We start from the raw sequence: 25,072 nt of genomic DNA on the forward strand, positions 1-25,072 counted from the left end.
TGCAAAGAGTCAGGTACGACTTAGCTACTGAACAGCAACTAAGGGGAGTGGGATGTGGGGGTGGGGTGGGAGGAAGGTTCCAGAGGGAGGGGATATATGTACACTCATGGCTGATTCATGTTGTTGTACGGCAGAAACCAGCACAATGTTGTAAAGCAGTTATCATCCAGTTAAAAGTAAGTTTAAAAAAGAATTTTAGGAATGATATATCTTTAAGGAATAACAGTTATAATTTTAGAAGTAACAATGATGTGCTAACCAGCTACCATTTATTGAAGTGTTTCTCTGTGCCGTGTTAGTCAGTCATGTTTGACTCTTTGTGACCCCATGGACTGTAGCTGGCCAGGCTCCTCTGTCCATGGGATTCTCCAGGCAAGAATACTGAAGTGGGTTGCCATTTCCTTCTTCAGGGGTTCTTTCTGATAGAACCTGGGTCTCTTGCATTGCAGGCGAATTCTTGACCGTCTGAGCCGCCAGGGGTTTGCTGTGAGCTGTTTAGCAGTACTTCTCCGTGCGCTGCAGGCAATCCCTGTAGAACTAGATGTTCCTCTTCCCCAGTCACTCTAGGTAGGCTTTGTCATTCTTGTCACTGCAGCCTCCTCCTCTCTTGGCTCAACTCTTACCCTAGTTCTTTATTCCCTTTGAGCAGTTGCTTCTCAGCCCTGGCTGCACAGTGGGATCCTCTGGAGAACTTCAAAAAATCTCTGATCTCTGAATGCCATCCTCCAAAGATTCTGATTCGTTTGAACTGGGGTGGAGTCCCTGGGTCTGTTTTTGTCCTAATGCCCTCTTTCTGTAGGCCGGGCTGAAAGTCACTGTGAGGTGGTGGGGAGTCCCAGGTTTCTTAAGATCCTGATCTGAGAACTCCTGTCTGTATGGCTGACCTGCTCTAAGCCACTAACAAACTGTGCTCATTTATCGGAGTTGCTTTGCAGCGTGACTGCATAAGCATGTGTGATAGCCATCCAGAATGTTAGCAGGAACAGGGCGTACGGGCTATCTTGGCCTCAGAGTTGGCCAGGATATTTCCTGGGGCCCTTTGTTTTGTGGTTGGTTATTTTAAATAATTAACGAATTCTCAGGCATATTTAACTATCTGGTGGTTTTGTATGTCTATCCATGGAGGTGAAATGATTATTCATTACAGAGCTGGTTTTGCTTAGAGATGCACATACATTTGTTTTCTCTGACTCCTTATTTAACAAACTCAGCTTCCAGAAATAGGGTCAGTTTTCCTAAGAATGATTTGGGCAGCTCACTAAGTACTGGACTGGGAGCAGGTTGAGTGAAAAGAAAACAACACAACAAAAACGTGGAGAGCAGTTCAGAAGTGTCAACTAAAAATGATGTACAACTTTAGAGTTATGAGTTAAGTTTTATTTGTGGCAAAATGAGGACTGCAGCCCGGGAAGCTGCATCCCAGATAGCTCTGAGAGACTGCTCCAAAGCGGCTAGTGGGGGAAAGTCAATATATAAGGTTTTGGTGAAGGGGGAGTTCAGTACCATGAAGCACGCGTTTTACAAAAGGTTTTTTGTTAGTCATGAGAGTCTGATGTCACCATGAGGGATTTAGTGCTTCTCTAGATATGAGCAGATGCAAGGACGGAGATCATAAAATCTGTTCCTAAAAACATCCAACTATCTAAAGTCCACCAGATTCCCTGGAGCCCAGAGTGCCTCACTCCCCTGAACTCCCGCAGGGGTTGTTGCAGGTCAACAGCTATAGCAACATGGGGCTCAATCTCCGTAGAGGCAGTTGACAAATGCCTTTGTTGTTCAGTTGTTGGCAATGCCCTTGGTAAGTGCCAATTTGTAGTTGACAGAAGCATAGTTAGTCCTATTATAAATGGATTATCCCTTTTAGGGTAGCCTACATCCACACAAGATTTCACAGAGTTTATTTAAGCATCATCTTATCAAATATTTAAGTACAGACCTTTAAATACTAGTAAGAAGAAGACTGTAAAATGAAATATCTTAAGCTCTTGGTGTTTACCAAGACATTAGAGTAAATGTGAAATGTGAGTGATTTTAAAAAAGATATTTGTGTACCTTTTCCAGTTTTATTTTTTTCTGGATAGAAAACTGAACTCTTTTTATGATCTGGCCTGGTTAAGTGTAGGAAATGCAGCAGGCATTGAAAGGTCCCGGGTTATGGCTTTTTCTTCAGATTAACAAATTAATCTGCTCCCAGAATAGCTAGGGAGAGTCAGGCTATCCGATTAACAGGGTGAATTTTAATTTTTTCTATAGTCCCCACATTTTTTAAATGAAATTTGCATTTTATAAAACAAATGACTTTTAAATCAGGACAAGAATATTCTCTTTCAGGATGAGGGGAAATCACTGTGTCTACTTTTTGGAAGTTATGGGTAAATTAGATATCATTCATAGATAAATATAAAATCTATGCTTTATTCTTTTCTGATCTATTATGTATAATTTATAATTAATTTTACTACATTATTCTCATCAAGGCTTTTTTTAAAAACTAACTTCTGACAGTCATGTACACACTGCTTAATTTAAAATGGATAACTAACAAAATCCTATCGTATAACATATGGAACTCTGCTCAGTGTTATGTGCCGGCAAGGATGGGAGGGGGTTTGAAGGAGAATGGTTACCTGTTTATGTATGGCTGAGTCCCTTCCCTGTTCACCTGAAACTATCACAACATTGTTAATCAGCTATATCCCAATATGAAATGTTTTGGTGTTAAAAAAAAATTAACTCTAATAGCCATTTAAGAAATTACTATTGTTTCTCTCTGATCATAGTTGCAGTTGAACAATATGAATAATCTTGGTTTGTAATTATCATCAAATTATTCTGTCTAACTTGTAAAAATACTTGTGTCCAATGTCTGCTTGAAGGTTATCCTTCCTTTAGATTTTTCTGCATTTTTTAAGAATACCTTTCTCATCCTCTTTTTACTATAAAAGGAGTTCATCACTCAATTGAATCCTGCTAGGTCATTCTTCCTTCCTTTAGTGATTAGATGTGGCTTACTTTACCTCTTTTCTGGAAGCATGAAATAAGGCAAGGATGACTGCAATATGATAGTTGCTAGTGGGATTCCCTGGTAGCTCAGATGGTAAAGTGTCTGCCTGCAATGTGGGAGACCCAGGTTCGATCCCCGGGTCGGGAAGATCCCCTGAAGAAGGAAATGGCAACACACTCCAGTACTCTTGCCTAGAAAATTCCATGGATGGAGGAGCCTGGTGGGCTACAGTCCATGGGGTCGCAAGGAGTCAAACACGACTGCGTGACTTCACTCAGCAACTGGGGCTTCCCTGGTGGTTCAGACGGTTAAGAGCCTGCCTGTAATGCAGGAGACCTGGGTTCAATCCCTGGGTTGGGAAGAAGAGAATTAACTAACATGTTTTATCTAAAAAGACGTTAATATCATTTATTAACACATATATGTGTAATCTAGAAAGATGGTACTGATGAACCTGTTTGCAGGGCAGTGAAAGAGACAGAGACATAAAGAGCTGACTTGCAGACACAGCAGAGAAAGGAGAGTGAGGCAGATTGAGAGAGTAGCACTGAAAGGCATGCATCATCATATGTAAAATAGATAGCCTGAGGAAATTTGCTGCGTGAAGCTTGGAGCTCAAATCGGATGCTCTGTGGCAACCTAAAGGGTTGGTATGGGGTGGGAGGTGGGAGGGAGGTTCAAAAGGGAGGGGACATGTGTATATTCATGTTGCTGTATGGCAGAAACCAATATAATATTGTAAAGTAATCATCCTCCAGTTAATTTAAAAGATGCTATAAAATTATATCTTCAAATCTGAATAAAATTTCTGCCAGACCTACCAACTTGATGTATTACCCCCCAAAAATGTCTTCGCTGTGTGTCCTAGATGAATTCTTTCTTTAGTGGGAGTGAAGTCCTATGAAGAAAGCATATGATGTTTCCTGTTGGAGCCCCGTCAAGTAGCGAGAGGTTGTGTGATATCACTACATAGTTTTGCATGTCTGAAGTTACTAGATCATCTCACTTTCCATCCTGTGTATTTCCGTGTAATCTGACAAGTGTTTAATGACTGTTCGAGACGGAGAAGAGCAAGATAGTAAGAGAGAGAACCTCACATACATCACAAGGGCTGGGAGCAGGCTGGCCAGGACAAGTCGGGATAGAATTGGGAAAGGCTGTGAGTTCCTTGGGATAATAGGGGCCAAGTCTGACCTTTGGTCTGACGTTTTTTGAATTAGTTCAAGGCATGATTTCAACAGGCAGAGCTGACCTTGCAGGGCATGTGGCAGAAGTTTACACAGGTTGCAAGGGTACTGAGAGACTTAGCAGACAAGAGAGGGGCAGGGTCCATAGACCAGAATCCATACAGATGGAGGAATAGTGAAACACAGGGCTGGAAAAGTGACTGGGCATATTATGAAGGGCCTTAACAGGGGACTTTGTATTTAATTCAGTCAGCAATGGAAAGCTAATGGAGCATTTTAATCAGAAACTCTGTCCTGATTAGAGCTGGAAATGTTCTCTAGGAAGATTAATCTTGCAGTGAGTGGGATGTGTGATTATGGATGGTTATTAGGAAAGGCTGGGAGTTAACTGTGTCAGAGGGTATCACCTCATGGTCCAAGTGAAAGATACAGAGGCCTGGGAGCTGAGAAGGCTGGTGTCACACCCCTCCCACGACTTTTTCCTCTTGATACGTACCATTCCCACCTAGCCTTCCTGATGGCTTTCCACTGCAGGCACTCGCATCTCCAACGGAGGCGTTGGGGAGGGCCTCCTCTAGCCACAGAAGGCTACTGAGGGCAGACCAGGTGCCAGGGGGTTAATCTCTAGGATGCCTTCCACCAATGGTGAAGTTAACTGGGCGTGCTTAGTCGCTAAATCGTGTCCACCTCTTTGCGACCCCATGGACTGTAGCCCGCCAGGCTCCTCTGCCCATGAGATTTCCCAGGCAAGAATACTGGAGTGGGTTGCCATTTCCTGGTGGATCAATAACCCAGCTCCCTTGCCACTCGGTTGAGATGACTTTCAGCTTTGTTCAACAGTCTCTCTCCCAAAGTGCCCCAATGGGATTGAGTCCCAGTCAGGCACCGCCACAAACTGCTGGCTAACATTCCTGATTGCTTCCTACCCTTCCTGACTCACTCACCACTCCCTTGGTCCCACTTGCTGCTGTATCTTCATATGAACCACTCACCTTTGTCCCAGGGGCCTTCTGAGAGAATCTAACATACCAGGTCTTTACTCGAGTGGAAAGAAGGGCTTGCCTGTGTGTTCTGCAAAGATTCTGGAGAGGAAGAAGCTATAGGACTGGGAAGTGTATTGACTGGGTTAAGGGGAAGGAAGAAGGCAAGGTCACCTACAGTTTTAACTAAGAAAATGCAGACGTCATTCACAGGAAAACGGGAAGTTAGGGGAAGCATTCGGAATTTTCATGAAGAGATAAAAGGGTTTGCTTTGGGGCAGTCTGAGTTTGAAGTACAGATAGTACTTTACTTCTAGAACTTTAGAATTTGCATCTGGAGCTCAGGAAGAAGGAAGAGCCTGGAGATTCAGGTTTAGTTGCAGCCGAAGGCAACAGGAGAAGGGGCGGCAGAGGATGAGATGGTTAGATAGCTTCACCGACTCAGGGCACGTGAGTCTGAGCAAACTCCAGGAGGTGGTGAAAGACAGGGAAGCGTGGCATGCTGCAGTCCATGGAGTCGGAAAGAGCTGGACACTACTGAGTGACTGAACAGCAAGAGGTAGTTGGTGAAGCTGTGAGGGTAAACGGGACCTCCAGGAACTGGGTGTGGACCAGAGAATGAGCAGATGCAGGCCTATGACAGAACTTCTGGAACTGAATTCTCCCTTTTGGGGTGGTAGGAAGAATGACAGGAACTGGCAGGAAATGGAAAGCCCTCAGCCGGAGGAAGACGGGACACAGTCATCACGGGAGCCGAGGGAAGGGCTGGAACCAGGCAGGTGATGCCAGAAAGGCTCTGGGTGTGCTGAGTTTCAGAATGCAGGGAGCTTTGATCTGTTAGGGGAGTGTAATTTCCTCGGTTTTGTCTCATCACAACAAAAATTTGAAGCGATGGACGTTAAAGCCCTTGGCGCATCACATATCTCGGATAGTGTTACAGCACAGTCTTATTTAGATAAAGGAAAATAGGGCATGCGCACCCAAAAGACGCGAAGAGAAGAGAGCGAGCGAGCATGCATGCGCGGGAGAGAGACCCCCGGCCCTTTGGCTCCTCTTTTTATATGCTTTTTCCTCCCCCTGGGCCTGCCCTGTGTAATTGGGCCAGCCAGGAGCGCTGTTTGTTCTACCTGGGGTCCTCGCTCCGGTCCTTGGACCTTGCTTTCTTCTATTTTCACGGGCTTTTCCCTTCCTTGTCTTTCAGCCACCGCCATTCTGGACTCCTTTGTCCTATTCTAACTACCTAACATTCCCCCTCAAGAGATGGGAGGCCCAGTTCTTTGGGAATAGGGGCGAGGAGGTCTTTCTGGCTACTTCCTGCTGAACTGGGATGGCGAGGGGCATTGGGCCTCCCCCCTTTTCTAGTCTCAGGACTCAGAATCCTTATACTAGTGTCCAGCTCCCGGTCAGTGATATTTTCTGTGGTCAGCGGTAGTTTTATATCTCCTTGTTGAGCTGGCACTGCATGTTGTAGCTTGTTGACCTGGGCTGAGACAAAACAGGTTAGACAATTGATAATACATGGAACAATCATAAGCAGCATCAATATGGCATAACAAGGACTAGTAGGGGCATTAGTCAACTCCAAATTCCCATTGCCAGGATGGCTCAAGTGCCTTCTTATTCAGGGATCAGAAGATCTATCTCCTGTCTGTTTTGGAGTACAACCCCTGCCAAGCCATTGGCTCTTTAGAGCAGTCCTGAGAAATCTTATCCCCAGAAACCAGATGTTGGGGGTGTTCATTAAACTGGCACTCATTTGTAGTCCTGAATAGGCATCTGAGATCCCCCAGGGGCTCACAGGTGTATTTAGTGTCCTCTTCTGTTTTCTTCCATGGCTTGACTCGTGAGTAGTGAATCCAGGAGTCATGTCCTGGTACCTTGACTGCTGTGGGGTAGAAAGTATTACAGGGTAGGGGCCCTTCCATTTGGGCTGGAGTTGAGGCCATCTTTCCAGACTTTAGTTAGGACTTGAGTCCCTGGAGCAATAGTGGTGACTGGTTAGAATCCTTTGGGTCCTGGTTCACATCCCACAAGTGTATATCCTGTTGGAATTGACCAATGGCCATGGTATAAGACTGGAGAGTCTGAGCCTCTGGATCTAGGAAGAGGTCATTGACATAAACAAAAGATCTCCCATATAGCATCTCAAAAAGACCAAGACCAACCTATTCCTTAGGGGCAGTACGGGTGTGGAGGAAAGCTATTGGTATGGAAGCTCCCTTCCATCCCAGGGAAGTCTCCTGGGTTATCTTTTTTATCACTGATTTTAAGAATTGGTTGGCTCTTTCTACTTTTCCTGAAGACTGAGGCCTCTAGGTACAATGGAGATAATAAGTAATGCCCAATGCTTTAGAGACCCCTTGGGTGACTTAGAAGTAAATGATGTCCTATTGTCACTTTGTAATGACCTGGGAAGACCAAATCTCGGAATGATTTCATGGAGCAGATTTTTTTACCACCTCCTCAGCCCTCAGTCTGAGTGGGAAAGCCTTCAATCCATCCTGTGAATGTATCTATCATGACTAATAGGTATTTATACCCTGGAGAAACTGGCATCTGGGTGAAGTCCATCTGCCAGTCCTCTCCTGGGTAGGTCCCACGTCGTCGGACGGGATGGACCAGCTGGGGTCTTTGAGCTCCTTGGGTGTTGTTAAATTGGCAAGTGGGCTAAGAGAAGACCACTTGCCTCATAGTCATTTGGAGGCCTGTTCCTCTGAAGGACCTTTCTAGTAATCTTTGGAGGGTCTTTTCCCCTAAATGCGTAGTGGCATGTAAGTAGTTAAACAACTTCCATTGGAGGTTCCCAGGCAGAAAAAGGAGTCCCTCCTTTTGGAACCACCCCATATGATCTCGAAAGCCCTTACTCTTAGCTTTAAGAGTCTCACCTTCAATATATGAAGGAGTTTCTGGCAAATTAGTCTGTGGAACTAAGGTGGCAACCCCTATTGGTCATTGTTCTGTAATGCTGCTCTCTTAGCTGCCTGATCAGCTGCTTGGTTTCCCCGTGCGACTTCCATGCTCCCTTTTTGGTGTCCATTACGGTGGGAGACTGAAACCTCAGGGGGCAGATGGACTACCTCCAAGTCTAAGGATTTGATCACCGTATTTGATTGGGGACCCTCGGGTGGTCAAGTGGCCTCTTTCTTTCCAAATAGCAGCATGTGCATGTAGCACCAGAAGAGGATACTTGGAGCCAGTGTAAATGGCTACTTTCTTTCTCCCAGCTCTAAAGCTAGAGTCAGGGCTATGAGCTTAGCTAATTGGGCTGAAGTACCTGGTAGCAAAGTACCTGGTTTAGCCTCTATGGTCTCAAAATTGGAGACTACTGCATATCCGGCTCTTCTTTTTCCATCCAAAACAAAACTGCTTCCATCAGTGTACCAGATTTTCTCAGGATTGGTCAGAGGATCTTCTGACAATCCTTCTTGGGGTTTTGTCCATTGGTCCAAGGTTTCTAGGCAAGAGTGAAAGGGGAGAAAGCCCTCGGAGGTAGGTAGGAGGGTGGCTGGGTTAAGAACCTCACAAGGGGATATAGTGAGGCCTGGATTTTCCATCAGCACTACTTGATATCTGAGGATTCTTTGATCAGTTCAGTGCAGTTCAGTCGCTCAGTTGTGTCCGACTCCTTGAGACCCCATGAATCACAGCACTCCAGGCCTCCCTGTCCATCACCAACTCCCGGAATTCACTCAAAGTCATGTCTATCGAGTCAGTGATGCCATCCAGCCATCTCACCCTCTGTTGTCCCCTTCTCCTCCTGCCCCTAGTCCCTCCCAGCACTGGGTCTTTTCCAGTGAGTCAACTCTTCGCATGAGGTGGCCAAAGTATTGGAGTTTCAGCTTCAGCATCAGCCCTTCCAATGAACACTCAGGACTGATCTCCTTTAGGATGGACTGGTTGGATCTCCTTGCAGTCCAAGGGACTCTCAAGAGTCTTCTCCAACACCACACTTCAAAAGCATCAATTCTTCAGCGCTCAGCTTTCTTCACAGTCCAACTCTCACATCCATACATGACCACTGTAAAAAACATAGCCTTGACTAGATGAACTGTTGTTGGCAAAGTGATATCTCTGCTTTTCAATATGCTGTCTAGGTTGGTCATAACTTTCTTTCCAAGGAGTAAGCGTCTTTTAATTTCATGGCTGCAATCACCATCTGCAGTGATTTTGGAGCCCCCCAAAATAAAGTCTGACACTGTTTCCACTGTTTCCCCATCTATCTGTCATAAAGTGATGGGACCAGATGCCATGAATTCGTTTTCTGAATGTTGAGCTTTAAGCCAACTTTTTCACTCTCCTCTTTCACTTTCACCAAGAGGCTTTTTAGTTCCTCTTCACTTTCTGCCATAAGGGTGGTGTCATCTGCATATCTGAGGTTATTGATATTTCTCCCGGCAATCTTGATTCCACCTTGTGCTTCTTCCAGCCCAGCGTTTCTCATGATGTACTCTGCATATGAAGTTAAATAAGCAGGGTGACAATACAGCCTTGATGTACTCCTTTTCCTATTTGGAACCAGTCTGTTGTTCCATGTCCAGCTCTAACTGTTGCTTCCTGACCTGCATATAGGTTTCTCAAGAGGTAGGTCAGGTGGTCTGGTATTCCCATCTCTTTCAGAATTTTCCACAGTTTCTTGTGATCCACACAGTCAAAGGCTTTGGCATAATCAATAAAGCAGAAATAGATGTTTTTCTGGAACTCTCTTGCTTTTTTGATGATCCAGCGGATGTTGGCAATTTGATCTCTGGTTCCTCTGCCTTTTCTAAAACCAGCTTGAACATCTGGAAGTTCACGGTTCATGTACTGCTGAAGCCTGGCTTGCAAATGGCCTCTCCCATTTAGGAGTTGTTTCACTTGGTGGCTGATAAAAATAGTTAGTTTGCCCTCAAAAGAGAGTTTTAAAGCATCTTCTATCAGGACTGCAACAGCTGCAAGGTTTCAAAGGCAGGGAGAGATTTCTTCCCAATAAGGGAGGAGGACAGTCAGGGACCACTAGAAACTGGTGGGAAAATATTTGTTCATCCCAGCAACAAATTGCTTAGCTGAATCTTTTTGTAACTGTTTTTTCTGTAGCTCCCAAAATGGTATAGGTTTAGGAGGAGAAGGCTCCAGAGTAGCAGGTTAGGACAGAGTAAGTAGCCCCTGTGTCAACCAAGAAATTCTCAGGCCTACCTGCCGTATCCAGTTGCACCCTTTGCTCCAGCTCCATGATGGTTATCTGTGACAGACATGCTGGTTGGAGCAGGCCGCTTCAGTCCTGTTGAACCATCCTGAGGGAAGGCTTGGCACTTGACCTTGAGGCTCTTGGGTCCCGAGGGCACAGTGCCGCCAAATGTCCCAGTTGATAGTATTTATAGCAAGCTGTTTTAGGAGACTTGTCATGGTTTGGACACTCTTTGGCCCAGTGCCATCTGTCTACAGATTAGGCATTTGCCTCATGCCTTGTCCTTCAAGGACTTGGGGTTTGCCTTAGGGCTTCCCTAGAAGGCGGCCAGCATCTGGGCATGCCTCGTCTCTTTCCTTTTCCCCTTCTCCTGGGCCTTAGCCCCCTTCTCCTGTTCTCTGTTATAAAAGGTATTGATGGCTGTCTGGACCACCTCATCTAAAGAGGCAGCAGAGGCCTGCTGCTGTAGCTGCTATAACTTTATTCTGATATCTGATGCACATGGGACAGGAATTTGTCCTTTAAAATGACCTGTCTCTCGTAAGAGTCCAAGTCCAGATTGGTAAACTTTTGGAGGGCCTCTTTTAGCCTTTCCAGAAAGGCAATGGTGTTCTTGTTGGGGTCCTGAGTTATTGCTGAGACTGGGCACAGTCCCACAAGTATTTCCATGGGTGGACTTCCTTAGGAGTGAGTCTTTCTGAAGCTTATCCTACCCAGTACTGTTGCAGCCTGAGAGCCAGGCTTCCCCGGGTCAGGGTGCAGATCCCCAGGCAGACCGAGGTGTGACGGCCTCCTGGAGATTGAACCCCTAGGCAGGTTGAGGCAGGTCGGCCTCCAGAGAACTGGGTTCCTGGGCAGGTTGAGCCGTGAAGACCTCCTGTGACCCCTGAACTGGCGGATCCCCAAGCAGGTTGAGGCGTGACAATGTTTCGAGGTCCAGATCCCTAAACAGGTCAAGGCAGGTTGACTTCCTGGGACCCCCAGACCGGAGTTGGGCATCCCCAAGGTCTCCAGTGTGACCAGTGCTGGGTAAGATTAAAGGGTTGTAATTTTAACTCATTACCAGTTTGTTCACCACAGGTGGGAATAGATATCATGACGTAAAGCAATCCAAGCCTGTGCCCTGAGACTGGGAACCTGGTGAAGTGGTCATAAGCCTTATCCTCTTACTGCTCTAAGGGATTGTAAGTGACTGATTTCCTCCCCTAGTCCTCCGTAAGAGCAGGTTAGGGTGTCTCCAATGGTAAACATTTCGTTGTCATAGACCCACTTTAGGTAATAACAGAAGTAATGACAAAGGAGTGGGTTGTCTGGCCCTGTTAGGGGCATTAAAATATTTTAATAATTAGGCTGGGTGGAGCGATGTTGCCTACATGGGGCCAGGGTCCTGGTTGTAGGAGTTAATAATTGGCTTAAGAACAAATTGGTAAGAGGCAAAAGACCAGATGTTCCATAAAAGTGGAGTGGAGATTTGATCCGGAGGTATGATTATAACTTTAGGAGAAGGGTGGTAAGGGTTTGGGCCCAAATGGCCTGCAGGGCTAACTCCCAAAGTGGCAAACATTATCCCTGGGAGCCCAGTTGCCTTTGAAGGGATGTCAACTGATGGACTTCTAGCAGGCATGGTGTGCCTGTCGCCAACCCTAGTGGGTTCACTGAGAGATGCTGGTGTTGCACATGTTGTAGGAAACATGGAAGATGAGGCCTGAATATCTAGAGGGACTGGATATTACACAGTATTTCCCTCCCAAGGGCCAGCTATTTTCTGGTTGTCCCTCTAGAAGATTGTAGAGGCAACACTGTGGGCCTGGATGGGGCTCTGGAAAAGAGCATGAAACAGGAGGGAAGGGGGCTGGGCACAACTTTTGAAAGAATGATATAGCACAAGGGCATAACATAAACCAGTTAAACTCAGTTGGGTCCAAGATGACATGTCAAATTAATCTTGTAAGGAAATGGCAATCCACTCTAGCACTCTTGCCTGGAAAATCCCATGGACGGAGGAGCCTGATAGGCTACAGTCCATGGGGTCACAAAGAGTCGAACACGACTGAGCTACTTCACTTTCATTTTCACTTTCAAGCTAAATGTAACCCAATCTGTAAGCTAAATGACACACCCAGAGGTGGCAGAACAGCTCCAAGGCACTGTCAAAAGACAGAAGAGTGAGTGGTTCCCCAGTGGTTGGGATAATCCTTCCACTCATTAGCATATGAGTTCACCCAGCTTGCAAAACCTAGCCAGACTGAATTCCATGGTGGAGGCACTTGCCCTCTGCAATGGCCCACACTCTGCAGACTGTGCTTCTCTCTGAATCCTATCAAATCCACCTCTTACCTATTGGTGTGTCTCTCACTGAATGTTTGCAATGAGACATCAGAGCCTGAGCTTCATTAGGTCCTGAATCCAGGCAACATGGGTTTTGGCCAGGCTCAAGTCCCAGGAGAGAGGAGCTGAAGGACAAGAGGAAAAAGGAGTGGAAAAAAACGTGCCTTCATAGCCTGCCAGAAAATCTGCTGAGTACCTGACCTGTGCTCACAGTTTTCATTGGCTTGATCCTTGACACAAAGAAGATTAAGGACAAAAGAACTCCCATCAGCTTGGGTAACAGCTACTGGGTGGGGCTCAGCAGAGAGTGGAGCCTTTAGGACATACTGAGATGTAGCCTCTCCAGAGTCCCTCACTTGTGCCCACTGCCGCTCACCTGTTCGTGGCGGGGTTCAAGGAGACAAGAAACAAGAGATTTTAAAGGAATTAAGATTTCGTTAGGCATATGTCCCTCCAGCCATAGCAGCGAGGACCTCCTACCTTAACCGGAGGTCTTCTGGAATCTGAGACAGCCATGTGCGCTTTCTGCTGAGTTAGTTTTTCGCTGTCCAGGTTTCCAGCACGCTGGGCTTCTTGTCACTTCCCCTGCGCTGGGTTTTCTTCGCGTTCCGCTTCCACCATGGGAGCTTTCGCTGAGTTGGGCTCCTGCTTTGCTTGGCCTCCTCCTCGCGGGGGGGCCACATTGAGGTTGTTTCAGCCAGGTTAAATCCGAGTCACGGCACCATAGATGTTAGGGGAGTGTGTCATTTCCTCGGTTCTGTCTCGTCACAACAAAAATCTGAAGTGATGGACATTAAAGCCCTCGGCGCGTCACAGCTCTCAGACAGTGTTGCAGCTCAGTTTTATTTAGAAAATAAAGGAAAATACATCCTCGAGGTGTGAGGGCATGCCAACCGAAAAGATGCGAAGTGAAGAGAGAGAGCGCGCGCACGGGAAAGAGAGCGTGTGCTCTCGGGAGAGAGACCCCTGGCCCTTTGGCTCCTCTTCTTGTATCTTTCTTCCTCCCCCGGGCCTGCCCTATGTAAACTGGGCTGGCCAGGAGCGCTGTTTGTTCTACCTGAGGTCCTCACTCCGGTCCTCGGACCTTCCTTTGTTCTATTTTTGCAGCCTTTGCCCTTCCTTGTCTTTCAGCCACCGCCATTCTGGACTCCTTTTTCCTATTCTACCTACCTAACATTTCCACACCAGCGTTATTGGTTTCCAACTCAGTGTAATCCATTGGGAGAAAAACATTAAGGGAAAAAGAAGCTCCTATCTCTGAGGGCCCCAGATAATCGATTTGCTTATTAAATATCTCATGGAATCCTAGAGCTTTATGAGAACTAGTTTACTTACTACAGACATAAACCCTGAGCTTTGCTACTTTGTGACTTTTGGCAAATTACTCATTTCAGTATGCTTGCCTGGAGAATTCCATGGACAGAGGAGTTTGGTGGGCTACAGTACAGACCATGGGGTCGCAAAGAGTCAGGCATGAGATTAAACCACCACCACCACCAACTCTGCGTGTATGTTCATGTATCTGTGTGTGTGTGTGCAAGTGTGTATACACTTAACTTCACTTGAAGCCTGCATAACAAGAATATGTGTTGGTAACTGTTGATATTAAGTAATACAGAAATTTTAAAGCTATGCAATGTGAATAAACACAAATACAGTAAAAATGCTAAAGAAGGATATTTTTTTCACCTGAATTCTTGTGACAAATTCTGCAGTCACTATGAATAAGCATGGTAGTAGACATTGGTCTGTTTAGATTTTACATTGAATTTGTGCCCCTCAAGTGCATTTAATCACAAAGTATTTTTGGAAGTATCTCAGCTTCATTGTCTATTAGCTGTTCATGAGTTTACAGGAATTATTTAACCTCTCTAAACTCAATTTTCTATTAATAACTCAGTTTCCTAAATAGGATCTTCCTTGGGGTTTTGTGGACACAAATTTAATTATTCAATAAATGTTAGCCATTGTAAATACTGTGAGGTTAACATTTGTCTTTTGGAGAGTTTTATATTTGCAGATCTCTAAAAGATGGTAGTAGGCAATAGGAGTGTTCTAACCTTGAGTTTAGTTGGAGGGATCAGTGAAAATTGCAGTTTTCTAAGACTACACATTAGTGATTGAGTGGTGGGTGACATATAACCTTCCAGTCATATTTTATTGGTATATTACCATCCGGGTTGTACAGATAACTGGTTTTGCATTTTTTATTAGGGCAGTGTTACCAGATTTATCTCTTTGTTGTTAAATTTCTAGTTATTTTATCTCATGCATACTTTATTCACGCACACACTCTCACATGCATTGTACAGACAGGATTGCCCTCTGCTCCCAGATCTCAAATAAAGCATCTGTGAAGCTGTTCTGCTGAAAACAGAGCCCTTATTGATGGGGTTCACAGGAAAATCATTAGTTTTAATGCATTATGTATTGAGGCATAATCAGCTTTACATATTTTAACATTTTGAGTGTCTGTTTTCAGTGTAGCGCAGCTGGGGTCATATGGAAGTATTATTGAAAAAGAAAATATCTCATTAATAAAGCAGACTGCATGTTGCTTGATCTAGAGTGAAGGCAATGTCAGAAAAAAAAAATCACACTCCTTCACTGGTGGACAGCACTCAGGTTATACCTGAGCAGGAAGGAGTTACGGTTTAGATTTTTTTGTGGATTATTGAAAACCTTTTTTGTTTGCTTGTGTGTTTTTTAAAATAAGAATTACTTTGGGGCTTTCCTAGTGGCTCAGCGGTAAAGAATATGCCTGCCAGTGCAGGAGATAAGGGTTTGATCTGTGGTCCAGGAAGATCCCACATGCCATGAAACAGCTAGCTGTGTCCCCACCCCCTCCACCCCCCTACCCCCACCGCCACGTATGCTCCAACTACTGAAGCCTGCACGCACCTAGAGCCTAGCTAGAGTAGCCCCTGCTCGCCACAACTCGGAAAAAGCCTGCGCAGCAACGAAGACCCAGCACAGCCAAAAATAAAAATAAATAAATAAAATTATGTATTAAAAAAACAATTGCTTTGGCTTTGTCAGGCCTAAGTTGTTGTTGGTTTCCTATAAAAAAGTATCATTCTCCACTTTTTCTTCCTAAATTGACTCATTTGAATAGAGTACTGCATATCTATCTAGTTTAAGGTATTTATATTGGTCTTGTCCCATTTCCCTCCAGGCTTCCTTGTGTGATCAGAGTCTTTTGTTAGTGCCAACTCGGGTAGTACTGACTCTAAATGGCATCAATTTGAACTGCAAGACAGAAAATTGAAAATTATCCTGACTCATATAGTATGTGCAAACAAAGGTCATTTTCTCCTAGTTATGATTTTTTGCTCTTTTTTATATCTCTGTGTTATACAAATGATTCCCCTCCCAATTTTAATTTTTGTGTTTTACCTGTTGTTGCTTGCAGACGCCAAGGACTTACTGTTGTTCTAACACTGAAGACTTGGAGACAGTCATTCACCACGTTCACAGTCTGTACCCTTCTGCTCCATTTCTGGCAGCAGGAGTGTCAATGGGAGGGTAAGATTTTTCCTTTCTAAAATGTCCTTGAGGCAAGTGGTCCTAATGCCTGCCTCTTTCTGATGACCATAAGCTACATGGGCATTTAAAAGCAAATGTTTGGGTTTCTCATATTTCATTGCATGTGGTTGGATGAAAATGTTAGTTGCTCAGTCGTGTCTGACTCTCTGTGACCCCATGGACTGTATGTAGCTCACCAGACTCCTCTGTCCATGGTATTCTCCAGGCAACAATACTGGAGTGGGTTGCCATTCCCTTCTCTAGGGGGATCTTCCCGAGCCAGGGATTGAACCCGGGTCGCCCTCATTACAGGTAGATTCTTTACCATCTGAGCCACCAGGGAAGCCTAGCCTCATTTGTGCTAATTTTTTAAATGTTTGTTTTTTCGTGGTTTGTTGTTGTTGTTGTTGTTGTTGTCGTAGTAAAAGTGAGCTTTAATAAGAAACAAAATTTTTACTATATGGCATTTTGCTATGCTTAGAGGACCTACACCATTGTCCAAAATCAGCAAACACATGGAAACAGAAAATATGTTTTCTTAATTTTATAGTCAATTTATCTGTCAATTTTCAAAATGTCTTGGGAGCATGCTTACTTGAAAATGAACAGCTTTACAAATGATAGGCTCTGAAAGATTGGCTCCAACCGTAGTTTTTTAGATTCTGATAAACATAAAACTAAGAAGGAAAGAATACGTTTCTTACATTAGCATGGAAGGTCGGACTTGACCTACTAAAAAGGAAGAAATCTGAATCAGTACAGAAAACCCAGACAAAATCTGTGAATCATGCTTAAAGGAAAGTATTTTACTTTTTCCTTTGCCCCATAATGAGAACCTTAAAGGACAGGGTGGCAGCTGAACTTTCTTCCCTTAATCATATAAATTCTTGAATTTTTAAAAAGCCAGACTTTATGTAAACAGGCCCTGATTCTTTATTCACAGGCTCCAGGGAAATGCCTATTCTTGTCGAGTTGAAGTCTCAGTGCCTGAAGGCAGAACTTGACCATTAGCCTTTGCAGCTGGTTGAATAATAATGCCTTGTAAATTGTTGAAAGGGAAGTCCCCTTTCTAGTTGCCTAGCACTGTGACACGTTCCCAAGAGGGTTTACCACTCTGGGATGTGGTTTACAGCTTGACACATTTTTTTCCTTATGGAGATACAGTAGACAAAAGCATCTAAGACCCTTATGCCCAGACTGGGTAATCCCCACGCCTGTTATGCCTGGGGCCAAGCAGCAGTTTGAGCCAGAACTAAGTCTCATCAAGGAATCAACGCTGCTCGAGACCTAGTCACATTCCAGTCTCCCAATGGGTTCCTAGACTAGCTTTAAAAATGTACAGAAATTTTCAAGTATATATGAGTAGAAAGAGTATAATGATTCCTCATATATATTCATCACCCTAGCTTCAGTGACTGTCAATTCAAGGATAATCTACCCTCCATTCCTTCTTAACTCTGATTACATTAAAATAATTTTCAGACATCATTTATAGAGATTTATGTGTCTCTGCAAGTAGATCGAACCAGTCCATTCTGAAGATCAGCCCTGGGATTTCTTTGGAAGGAATGATGCTAAAGCTGAAACTCCAGTACTTTGGCCACCTCATGTGAACAGCTGACTCATTGGAAAAGACTCTGATGCTGGGAGGGATTGGGGGCAGGAGGAGAAGGGGATGACAGGATGAGATGGCTGGATGGCATCACTGACTCGATGGACGTGAGTCTGAGTGAACTCCGGGAGTTGGTGATGGACAGGGAGGCCTGGCGTGCTGCTATTCATGGGATCACAAAGAGTCGGACATGACTGAGTGACTGAACTGAACTGATGTGTCTCTGACAGGTAGAGTCTCTTAAGAAACAATAACAGCAACCCACCACAGTATATTATTACACCTGAACAAAACTAACAGTTAATTCCTAAATGTCATCAAATATTCAATGTCAGTATTTCATTTCACTGTCAATCTGTTGGCTTGTTTTTACAATTTGTTTGAGGCATGCATGAGCCAGATAAAGTCCACATATGGGACAGATTATGTCTCATAAATCTCTTAATCTGTGAGTTCTTTATCTTTTCTATCTGCTTTTTTTTTTTTTCTTGGTGAAAAAAGGGAGTCTTTTTCTTATCAAAGAGACACGGCCTTTTTATGGGGTAATATCTTGATGTTATTTTACTCCTGAGTAATAACCAAAAGTGTCCCCACCTACTTGGTCACAGCTATTCTTGGTGCTTCCTGCTCCTACGAGGTTCGTTTCTAGCTCTTTCAATTTGCCCATTACACTGGCCTCACAGAAACCTCTTGACTGCCAGCCAAAGAACTGGGCCACCACAACTAGACACTAGAATGACCCCTTTGCAGGAGAGAAGCATTATCCTTTAACTAGCTTAGGGAGCCATGTAGTATTAAAAAAGGAATGCAGTCATGAAGAGTTGTTCTCAAAAGGGAAATCTCCAGCCTGAGGTCTCTGCCCTGGATCAGGAAATCACTGAAGGAGATTCTGACATGATGGAAATGCTGAAGCTCTTGGGTTTTGGCATCTGTCCAGCCTGCAGGTCACTCAGTCTACAGCTGGGATGAATTTCAAAACACAGTGTGGAGCCATTTGTGTCTTTCTGCTGTTAACATTTCCAATAAACCTCATCCAACAACAGCAAAAATACCCCAAAAAACAGCAAACCCTGAAATCTCCATTTTTCATCTAATATCTTATCTCATTCACTCTGTAGTCCATCTGGGTTGGAAAAAAAAAAGTATGAGAGAGAATTTTTACTCATTTCAGAACCTGAGAAATTAGAGAAATAAAGGATGCAAAATAGGAGAAACAGAACTTATACTATTATCCTTTCTCTTAGTTGTCAATGTCAAACTTGGATTTCTGGTGTACTGTGTTAAATTCCATCCTTGTCCCTTTTACCAAAGTAAAACTAGAGTAGAATCTGGAAAAATGATAGAACAAAAGGAAAAGAGGAAAATATGTGAAAGGAGATAGGGACAAACAGCCGGAGGGAGTAGGAAAAGAAAACTAGTGACTTTGGGTTGACTGCTCTACCACAGTTGAGGAAGTCTAACTCCAGACAAGGAAGTCAAGAAACACCTGGAGTAACAGGCAAATTTGGCCTTGGAATACGGAATGAAGCAGGGCAAAGGCTCATAGAGTTTTGCAAGAGAACGCACTGATCATAGCAAACACCCTCTTCCAACAACACAAGACAAGACTCTACACATGGACATCATCAGATGGTCAACACCGAAATCAGATTGCTTATATTCTTTGCAGCCAAAGATGGAAAAGTTCTATACAGACAACAAAAACAAGAACAGGAACTGACTATAGCTCAGATCATGAACTCCTTATTACCAAATTCAGACTCGAATTGAAGAAAGTAGGGAAAACCACTAGACCATTTAGGTATGACCTAAATCAAATCCCTTATGATTATACAGTGGAAGTGAGAAATAGATTTAAGGGACTAGATCTGATAGATAGAGTGCCTGATGAATTATGGATGGAGGTTCGCAAAAAAGCAAAATGACTGTCTGGGGAGGCCTTACAAATAACTGTGAAAAGAAGAGAAGCGAAAAGCAAAGGAGAAAAGGAAAGACATAGCATCTGAATGCAGAATTCCAAAGAATAGCAAGCAGAGATAAGAAAGCCTTCCTCAGCAATCAATACAAAGAAATAGAGGAAAACAACAGAATGGGAAAGACTAGAGATCTCTTCAAGAAAATCAGAGATACCAAGGGAACATTTCATGCAACGATGGGCTCGTTAAAGGACAGAAATGGTATGGACCTAACAGAAGCAGAAGATATTAAGAAGAGGTGGCAAGAATACACGGAAGAACTGTACAAAAAACATCTTCATGACCAAGATAATCACGATGGTGTGATCACTCACCTAGAGCCAGACATCCTGGAATGTGAAGTCAAGTGGGCCTTAGAAAGCATCACTATGAACAAAGCTAGTGGAGGTGATGGAATTCCAGTTGAGCTATTTCAAATCCTGAAAGATGATGCTGTGAAAGTGCTGCACTCAATATGCCAGCAAATTTGGAAAACTCAGCAGTGGCCACAGGACTGGAAAAGGTCAGTTTTCATTCCAATCCCAAAGAAAGGCAATGCCAAAGAATGCTCAAACTACCACACAATTGCACTCATCTCACATGCTAGCAAAGTAATGCTCAAAATTCTCCAAGCCAGGCTTCAGCAATACGTGAACCGTGAACTTCTAGATGTTCAAGCTGGTTTAGAAAAGGCAGAGGAACCAGAGATCAAATTGCCAACATCCGCTGGATCATCGAAAAAGCAAGAGAGTTCCAGAAAAACATCTATTTCTGCTTTATTGACTATGCCAAAGCCTTTGACTGTGTGGATCACAAGAAACTGTGGAAAATTCTGAAAGAGATGGGAATACCAGACCACCTGACCTGCCTCTTGAGAAACCTATATGCAGGTCAGGAAGCAACAGTTAGAACTGGACATGAAACAACAGATTGGTTCCAAATAGGAAAAGGAGTACATCAAGGCTGTATATTGTCACCCTGCTCATTTGACTTATATGCAAAGTACATCATGAGAAACGCTGGGCTGGAAGCACAAGCTGGAATCAAGATTGCCGGGAGAAATATCAATAACCTCAGATATGCAGATAACACCATCCTTATGGCAGAAAGTGAAGAGGAACTAAAAAGCCTCTTGAAAGTGAAAGAGGAGAGTGAAAAAGTTGGCTTAAAGCTCAACATTCAGAAAACGAATTCATGGCATCTGGTCCCATCACTTCATGGCAGATAAATGGGGAAAGAGTGGAAACAGTGTCAGATTTATTTTGGGGGCTCCAAAATCACTGCAGATGGTGATTGCAGCCATGAAATTAAAAGACGCTTACTCCTCGGAAGGACTGTTATGTATGGATGTGAGTTGGACTATAAAGAAAGCTGAGTGCTGAAGAATTGATGCTTTTGAAGTGTGGTGTTGGAGAAGACTCTTGAGAGTCCCTTGGACAGCAAGGAGATCCAACCAGTCCATCCTAAAGGAGATCAGTCCTGAGTGTTCATTGGAAGGGCTGATGCTGAAGCTGAAACTCCAATACTTTGGCCACCTCATGCGAAGAGTTGACTCATTGGAAAAGACCCAGTGCTGGGAGGGATTGGGGGCAGGAGGAGAAGGGGATGACAGAGGATGAGATGGCTGGATGGCTTCACCGACTCGATGGACATGAGTTTGAATGAACTCTGGGAGTTGGTGATGGATAGGGAGGCCTGGCGTGCTACAATTCATGGGGTCTCAAAGAGTTGGACATGACTGAGCAACTGAACTGAACTGAACTCAACTCAACTGAACTCTAGACAAGGAGCCCTGAGACACTGCTGTAGAGAGCAAGGTGTGCATGTGTGCCAAGTTGCTTCAGTCATGTCCAGCCCTTTGTGCTCCATGGACTGGAGCCTGCCAGGGATTTTTCAGGCAAGAATACTGGAGTGGGTTACCATGCCCTCCTCCAGGGGATCTTCCTGAACCAGGGATCAAATCTGCATCTCTTATGTCTCCTGCATTGGCAGAGCAGTTCTTTATCATTAGTACCTGGGAAGCCCAGAGAGAAGGATGCATAGACAATTGGAATGATCACCCAGACCAATTACTCCGAATCTCCAGGTGAGACCCAGAAATCAGAGTTTTTAGAACTCCTCAGGTGACTTCAGTGTGCAAACACATTTGAAAACCACTTGTCATCTTTCACCTGTGCCAAGCCGGAAGCCAAATCTGACTGTTTTTGTGCAAGAGCTAAGAATGGTTATGACATTTTTCAATGGTTGGAAAAGAAGGATTATTTCACAACATGTGAAAAGTATATGAAACTCAAATTTCAATGTCTATTTTATTGAAACACAGCCATGTCCATTCCTTCATGCATGTCTATAGCTGTTTTAAAATACAGTCACAAGGTTAAGTATTGATGGTTGTGACTGAGATTTTAGGGCTACCAGAACCCATTTGCTTTGTGCCCCTGTATAGAAAAAGTTTGCCTGAAACACCCCTCCCATAGTAAGTTAAATACTCAGCTAGGGGGTGGGGGGCCAGGGAATTGCAAATTTTTAATAGACCCCAATATAATTTTCAAAAAGGAAAAAGAAAACCACTCTTATGATGGATTTTCCTGATGTTTTACCTCCAAGAAAGATGCACATTTAACTAACAACAGTATGCTTTGTCCCATTCTCAAATTCTCTATCCATATTTATCCATTCTCAAGATAAATATGTGAACAGAAGGAAAGAAAGAAGACATTTTCATGGTTTTCCAAGATAAAGGGGTTAGACACACTGGTTTATATGTTTCTTCTCCATAGTTAAAAGTCCACAATTAGAAATAGGATGTCTTGTGATATAGTCACTGTTTTGTTTTTCCTCATTTTAGAATGCTGCTTTTAAATTATTTGGGCAAAATTGGACCAAAAACTCCTTTGAAGGCAGCTGCAACTTTTTCAGTTGGGTGGAATACCTTTGCTTGCTCGGAGTCATTGGAGAAACCACTGAACTGGCTGCTTTTTAATTATTATTTGACAACTTGTCTCCAGTCTTCCGTGAATAAGTAAGTCATTTTAAACACCTAGTGTCTCCAAATTTTTTGGAGTGCTACAGTAAAATATTTTAAAGGACAACACTGCTAATGTGTATATATATTTATTATATGCACTATTATGTTATATACTGTAACAAATTAATCTTTCTATTGTCAATATGTACAAAAATAAAAAGGGTTTATGTATAAGCTAAAAATATAGATAAGAGCTCTGATGTTTTCTTTCTGTACCACGATGTACCTTGTACAACCTCTAGTCTCTCTGCCCCATTTTGAAGATCACCATTTCATCACTGTTCTAAATTATTCTAAAAGAATAAAAACAATAGTACTGAATGTGTTGAATAACTATGGGCTATTTCCCTGGGTTTTCTACTTGTCGCTAATCTTATTAGTACCCAATTCTCCCCTGGGTAGTAACTAATGTGTTAAGTGTTTTCAGAGCTAAATAATGTTTTTTAAAGCTTGTGTTATGAACATAGTTTGTTTTGGAGGCTTAGGAGCATGCCCCTAAAATAAGGATATTCTCAGCCCCCACAATTCTTAACATTACCAAAATATTATCTGTGAATTAGTTTTTTTCTGAAATTGTTTCAGTTCAGTTCAATCGCTGAGTCGTGTCCAACTCTTTGCAACCCCATGAATCACAGCACTCCAGGCCTCCCTGTCCATCACCAACCCCCGGAGTTCACTCAAACTCATGTCCATAGAGTCAGTGATGGCATCTAGCAATCTCATCCTCTGTTGTCCCCTTCTGAAATTGTTTAGTTATCTTCTAACAGTTAAACAGTATGATAACAAAGAACATGGAATGTTTCTGTTTATTTTTTGATGACTGTTACTGTGCATTTTAAAGTGAATTGACAACTTTAAATAAAAAGTAAATTTGCACATAACTTAATTGAAAACCATTGTTACCCTGAAAGTTGACATGAGACACTGTCAACTTTTTGGGGAGTTCCCAGGCAGTCTAGTGGTTAAGATTCTGTCTAGTGGCACAACCCAATTTTTTTTTTAAAATGAAAGAACAACGTACATACCTTAATTAAAAATTACTTTATTTAAAAAATACTTAACCTATTCTTTTTTTAAATTAAAAAAATATTTAAAGAACAACCTCTTTGTTACATCATGGATGTTGACTATAAAATATTGCTAGAAATACTACAGAATCATATTTTTATTCATGGTCACTGAAATGGAGGACAGTAGCAAGAAAAGTGAAGAGAAAGATTTGGATTAAAATGTGGGTTATACAAGAAAAATGACCAACATTTAAAAATAGGTACACAAAAATATAAATCCTAATTTTCAGTACACCAATTTAAAGAATACAGTAAATCTTCAGTTGATTTACCCAGTTGAAAGCTTCTGGCTTCAGTGGGGGCCTTTTTGGCCAAATTGGCTTCATAGCATCAGTGTGTAGGTACAGTTTGTTATGAAACAACACTTTTGTTTATTATTGCACACTGGTCGCTTCTTCCGTAATTAAGAAAAAAGCACCTTTAAAAAAATGTCTTCAGGTGCTTCATATACTGTATGGTATCACTTATGTGTGGAATCTAAAAAATACAACAAATAGAACAAAAAAGAAGCAGACTTATAGACAGAGAACAAACTAATGGTTACCAGTGGAGAGAGGGATAGAGGGAGGGGCAATACAGGGGTAGGGGATTTTTTAAAAGATGCAGGAGACACAGGAGATGTGGGTTCAATCCCTGGGTCCAGAAGATCCCCTGGAGAGGGAAATGGCAATCCACTCCAGTACTTTTTCCTCAAAAAATCTCATACGCAGAGGAGCCTGCAGGCTATAGTCCAAAGGGTTGCAGAGTTGGGACATAACTGAGCACACACAGTATTATATATAATGAAATCATATGTATGAAACTTGTCAAAATGGTAAAGCCCCAGAGAATTTATAAAGATTCATTCAATAAAAGAAATAATCTTTAAAAAGAGTCTTCAGAACAATTACCAATATATTCCTGCTATGTCTGATTAAGTAAATATTAATATTTTGTTGTTGTTTATCATTATTTAGTTGCTAAGCTGTGTCCAATTCTTTGCAACCCCCTGGATTCCTCTGTCCATGGGATTTCCCAGGCAAGAATACTGGAGTGGGTTGCCATGCCCTCCTCCAGGGCATCTTCCCGACCCAGGGATCAAACCCACGTCTCCTGCACTGGCAGGCAGATTGTTTACCACTGAGCCACCAGGGAAGGTCAATAAATATTTTATTGAGTAATAACTTTATGTGCTGTGCTAAATTACTTATTATTAGGTGTGTTTGAGATGGGAATGACC

At 43.2% G+C, this 25,072-nt stretch overlaps 1 protein-coding gene across 2 annotated transcripts in view; it reads left to right on the forward strand.

The window, feature by feature from the left end:
• The window catches only part of ABHD3 (abhydrolase domain containing 3, phospholipase), a 57,635-nt gene that overhangs the window by 28,895 nt on the left and 3,668 nt on the right, over window positions 1-25,072 (forward strand). For both annotated transcript variants that reach the window (XM_042239141.1, XM_004020483.4), the window contains exons 5-6: window positions 16,076-16,188; window positions 22,604-22,777. In XM_042239141.1, the coding sequence (XP_042095075.1) occupies window positions 16,076-16,188; window positions 22,604-22,777 (287 nt within the window). The remainder of the gene's footprint in view (window positions 1-16,075; window positions 16,189-22,603; window positions 22,778-25,072) is intronic.

This window comes from Ovis aries, chromosome 23 (assembly GCF_016772045.2).
Source record: "Ovis aries strain OAR_USU_Benz2616 breed Rambouillet chromosome 23, ARS-UI_Ramb_v3.0, whole genome shotgun sequence".
NCBI classification, from domain to species: Eukaryota; Metazoa; Chordata; class Mammalia; order Artiodactyla; family Bovidae; genus Ovis; species Ovis aries.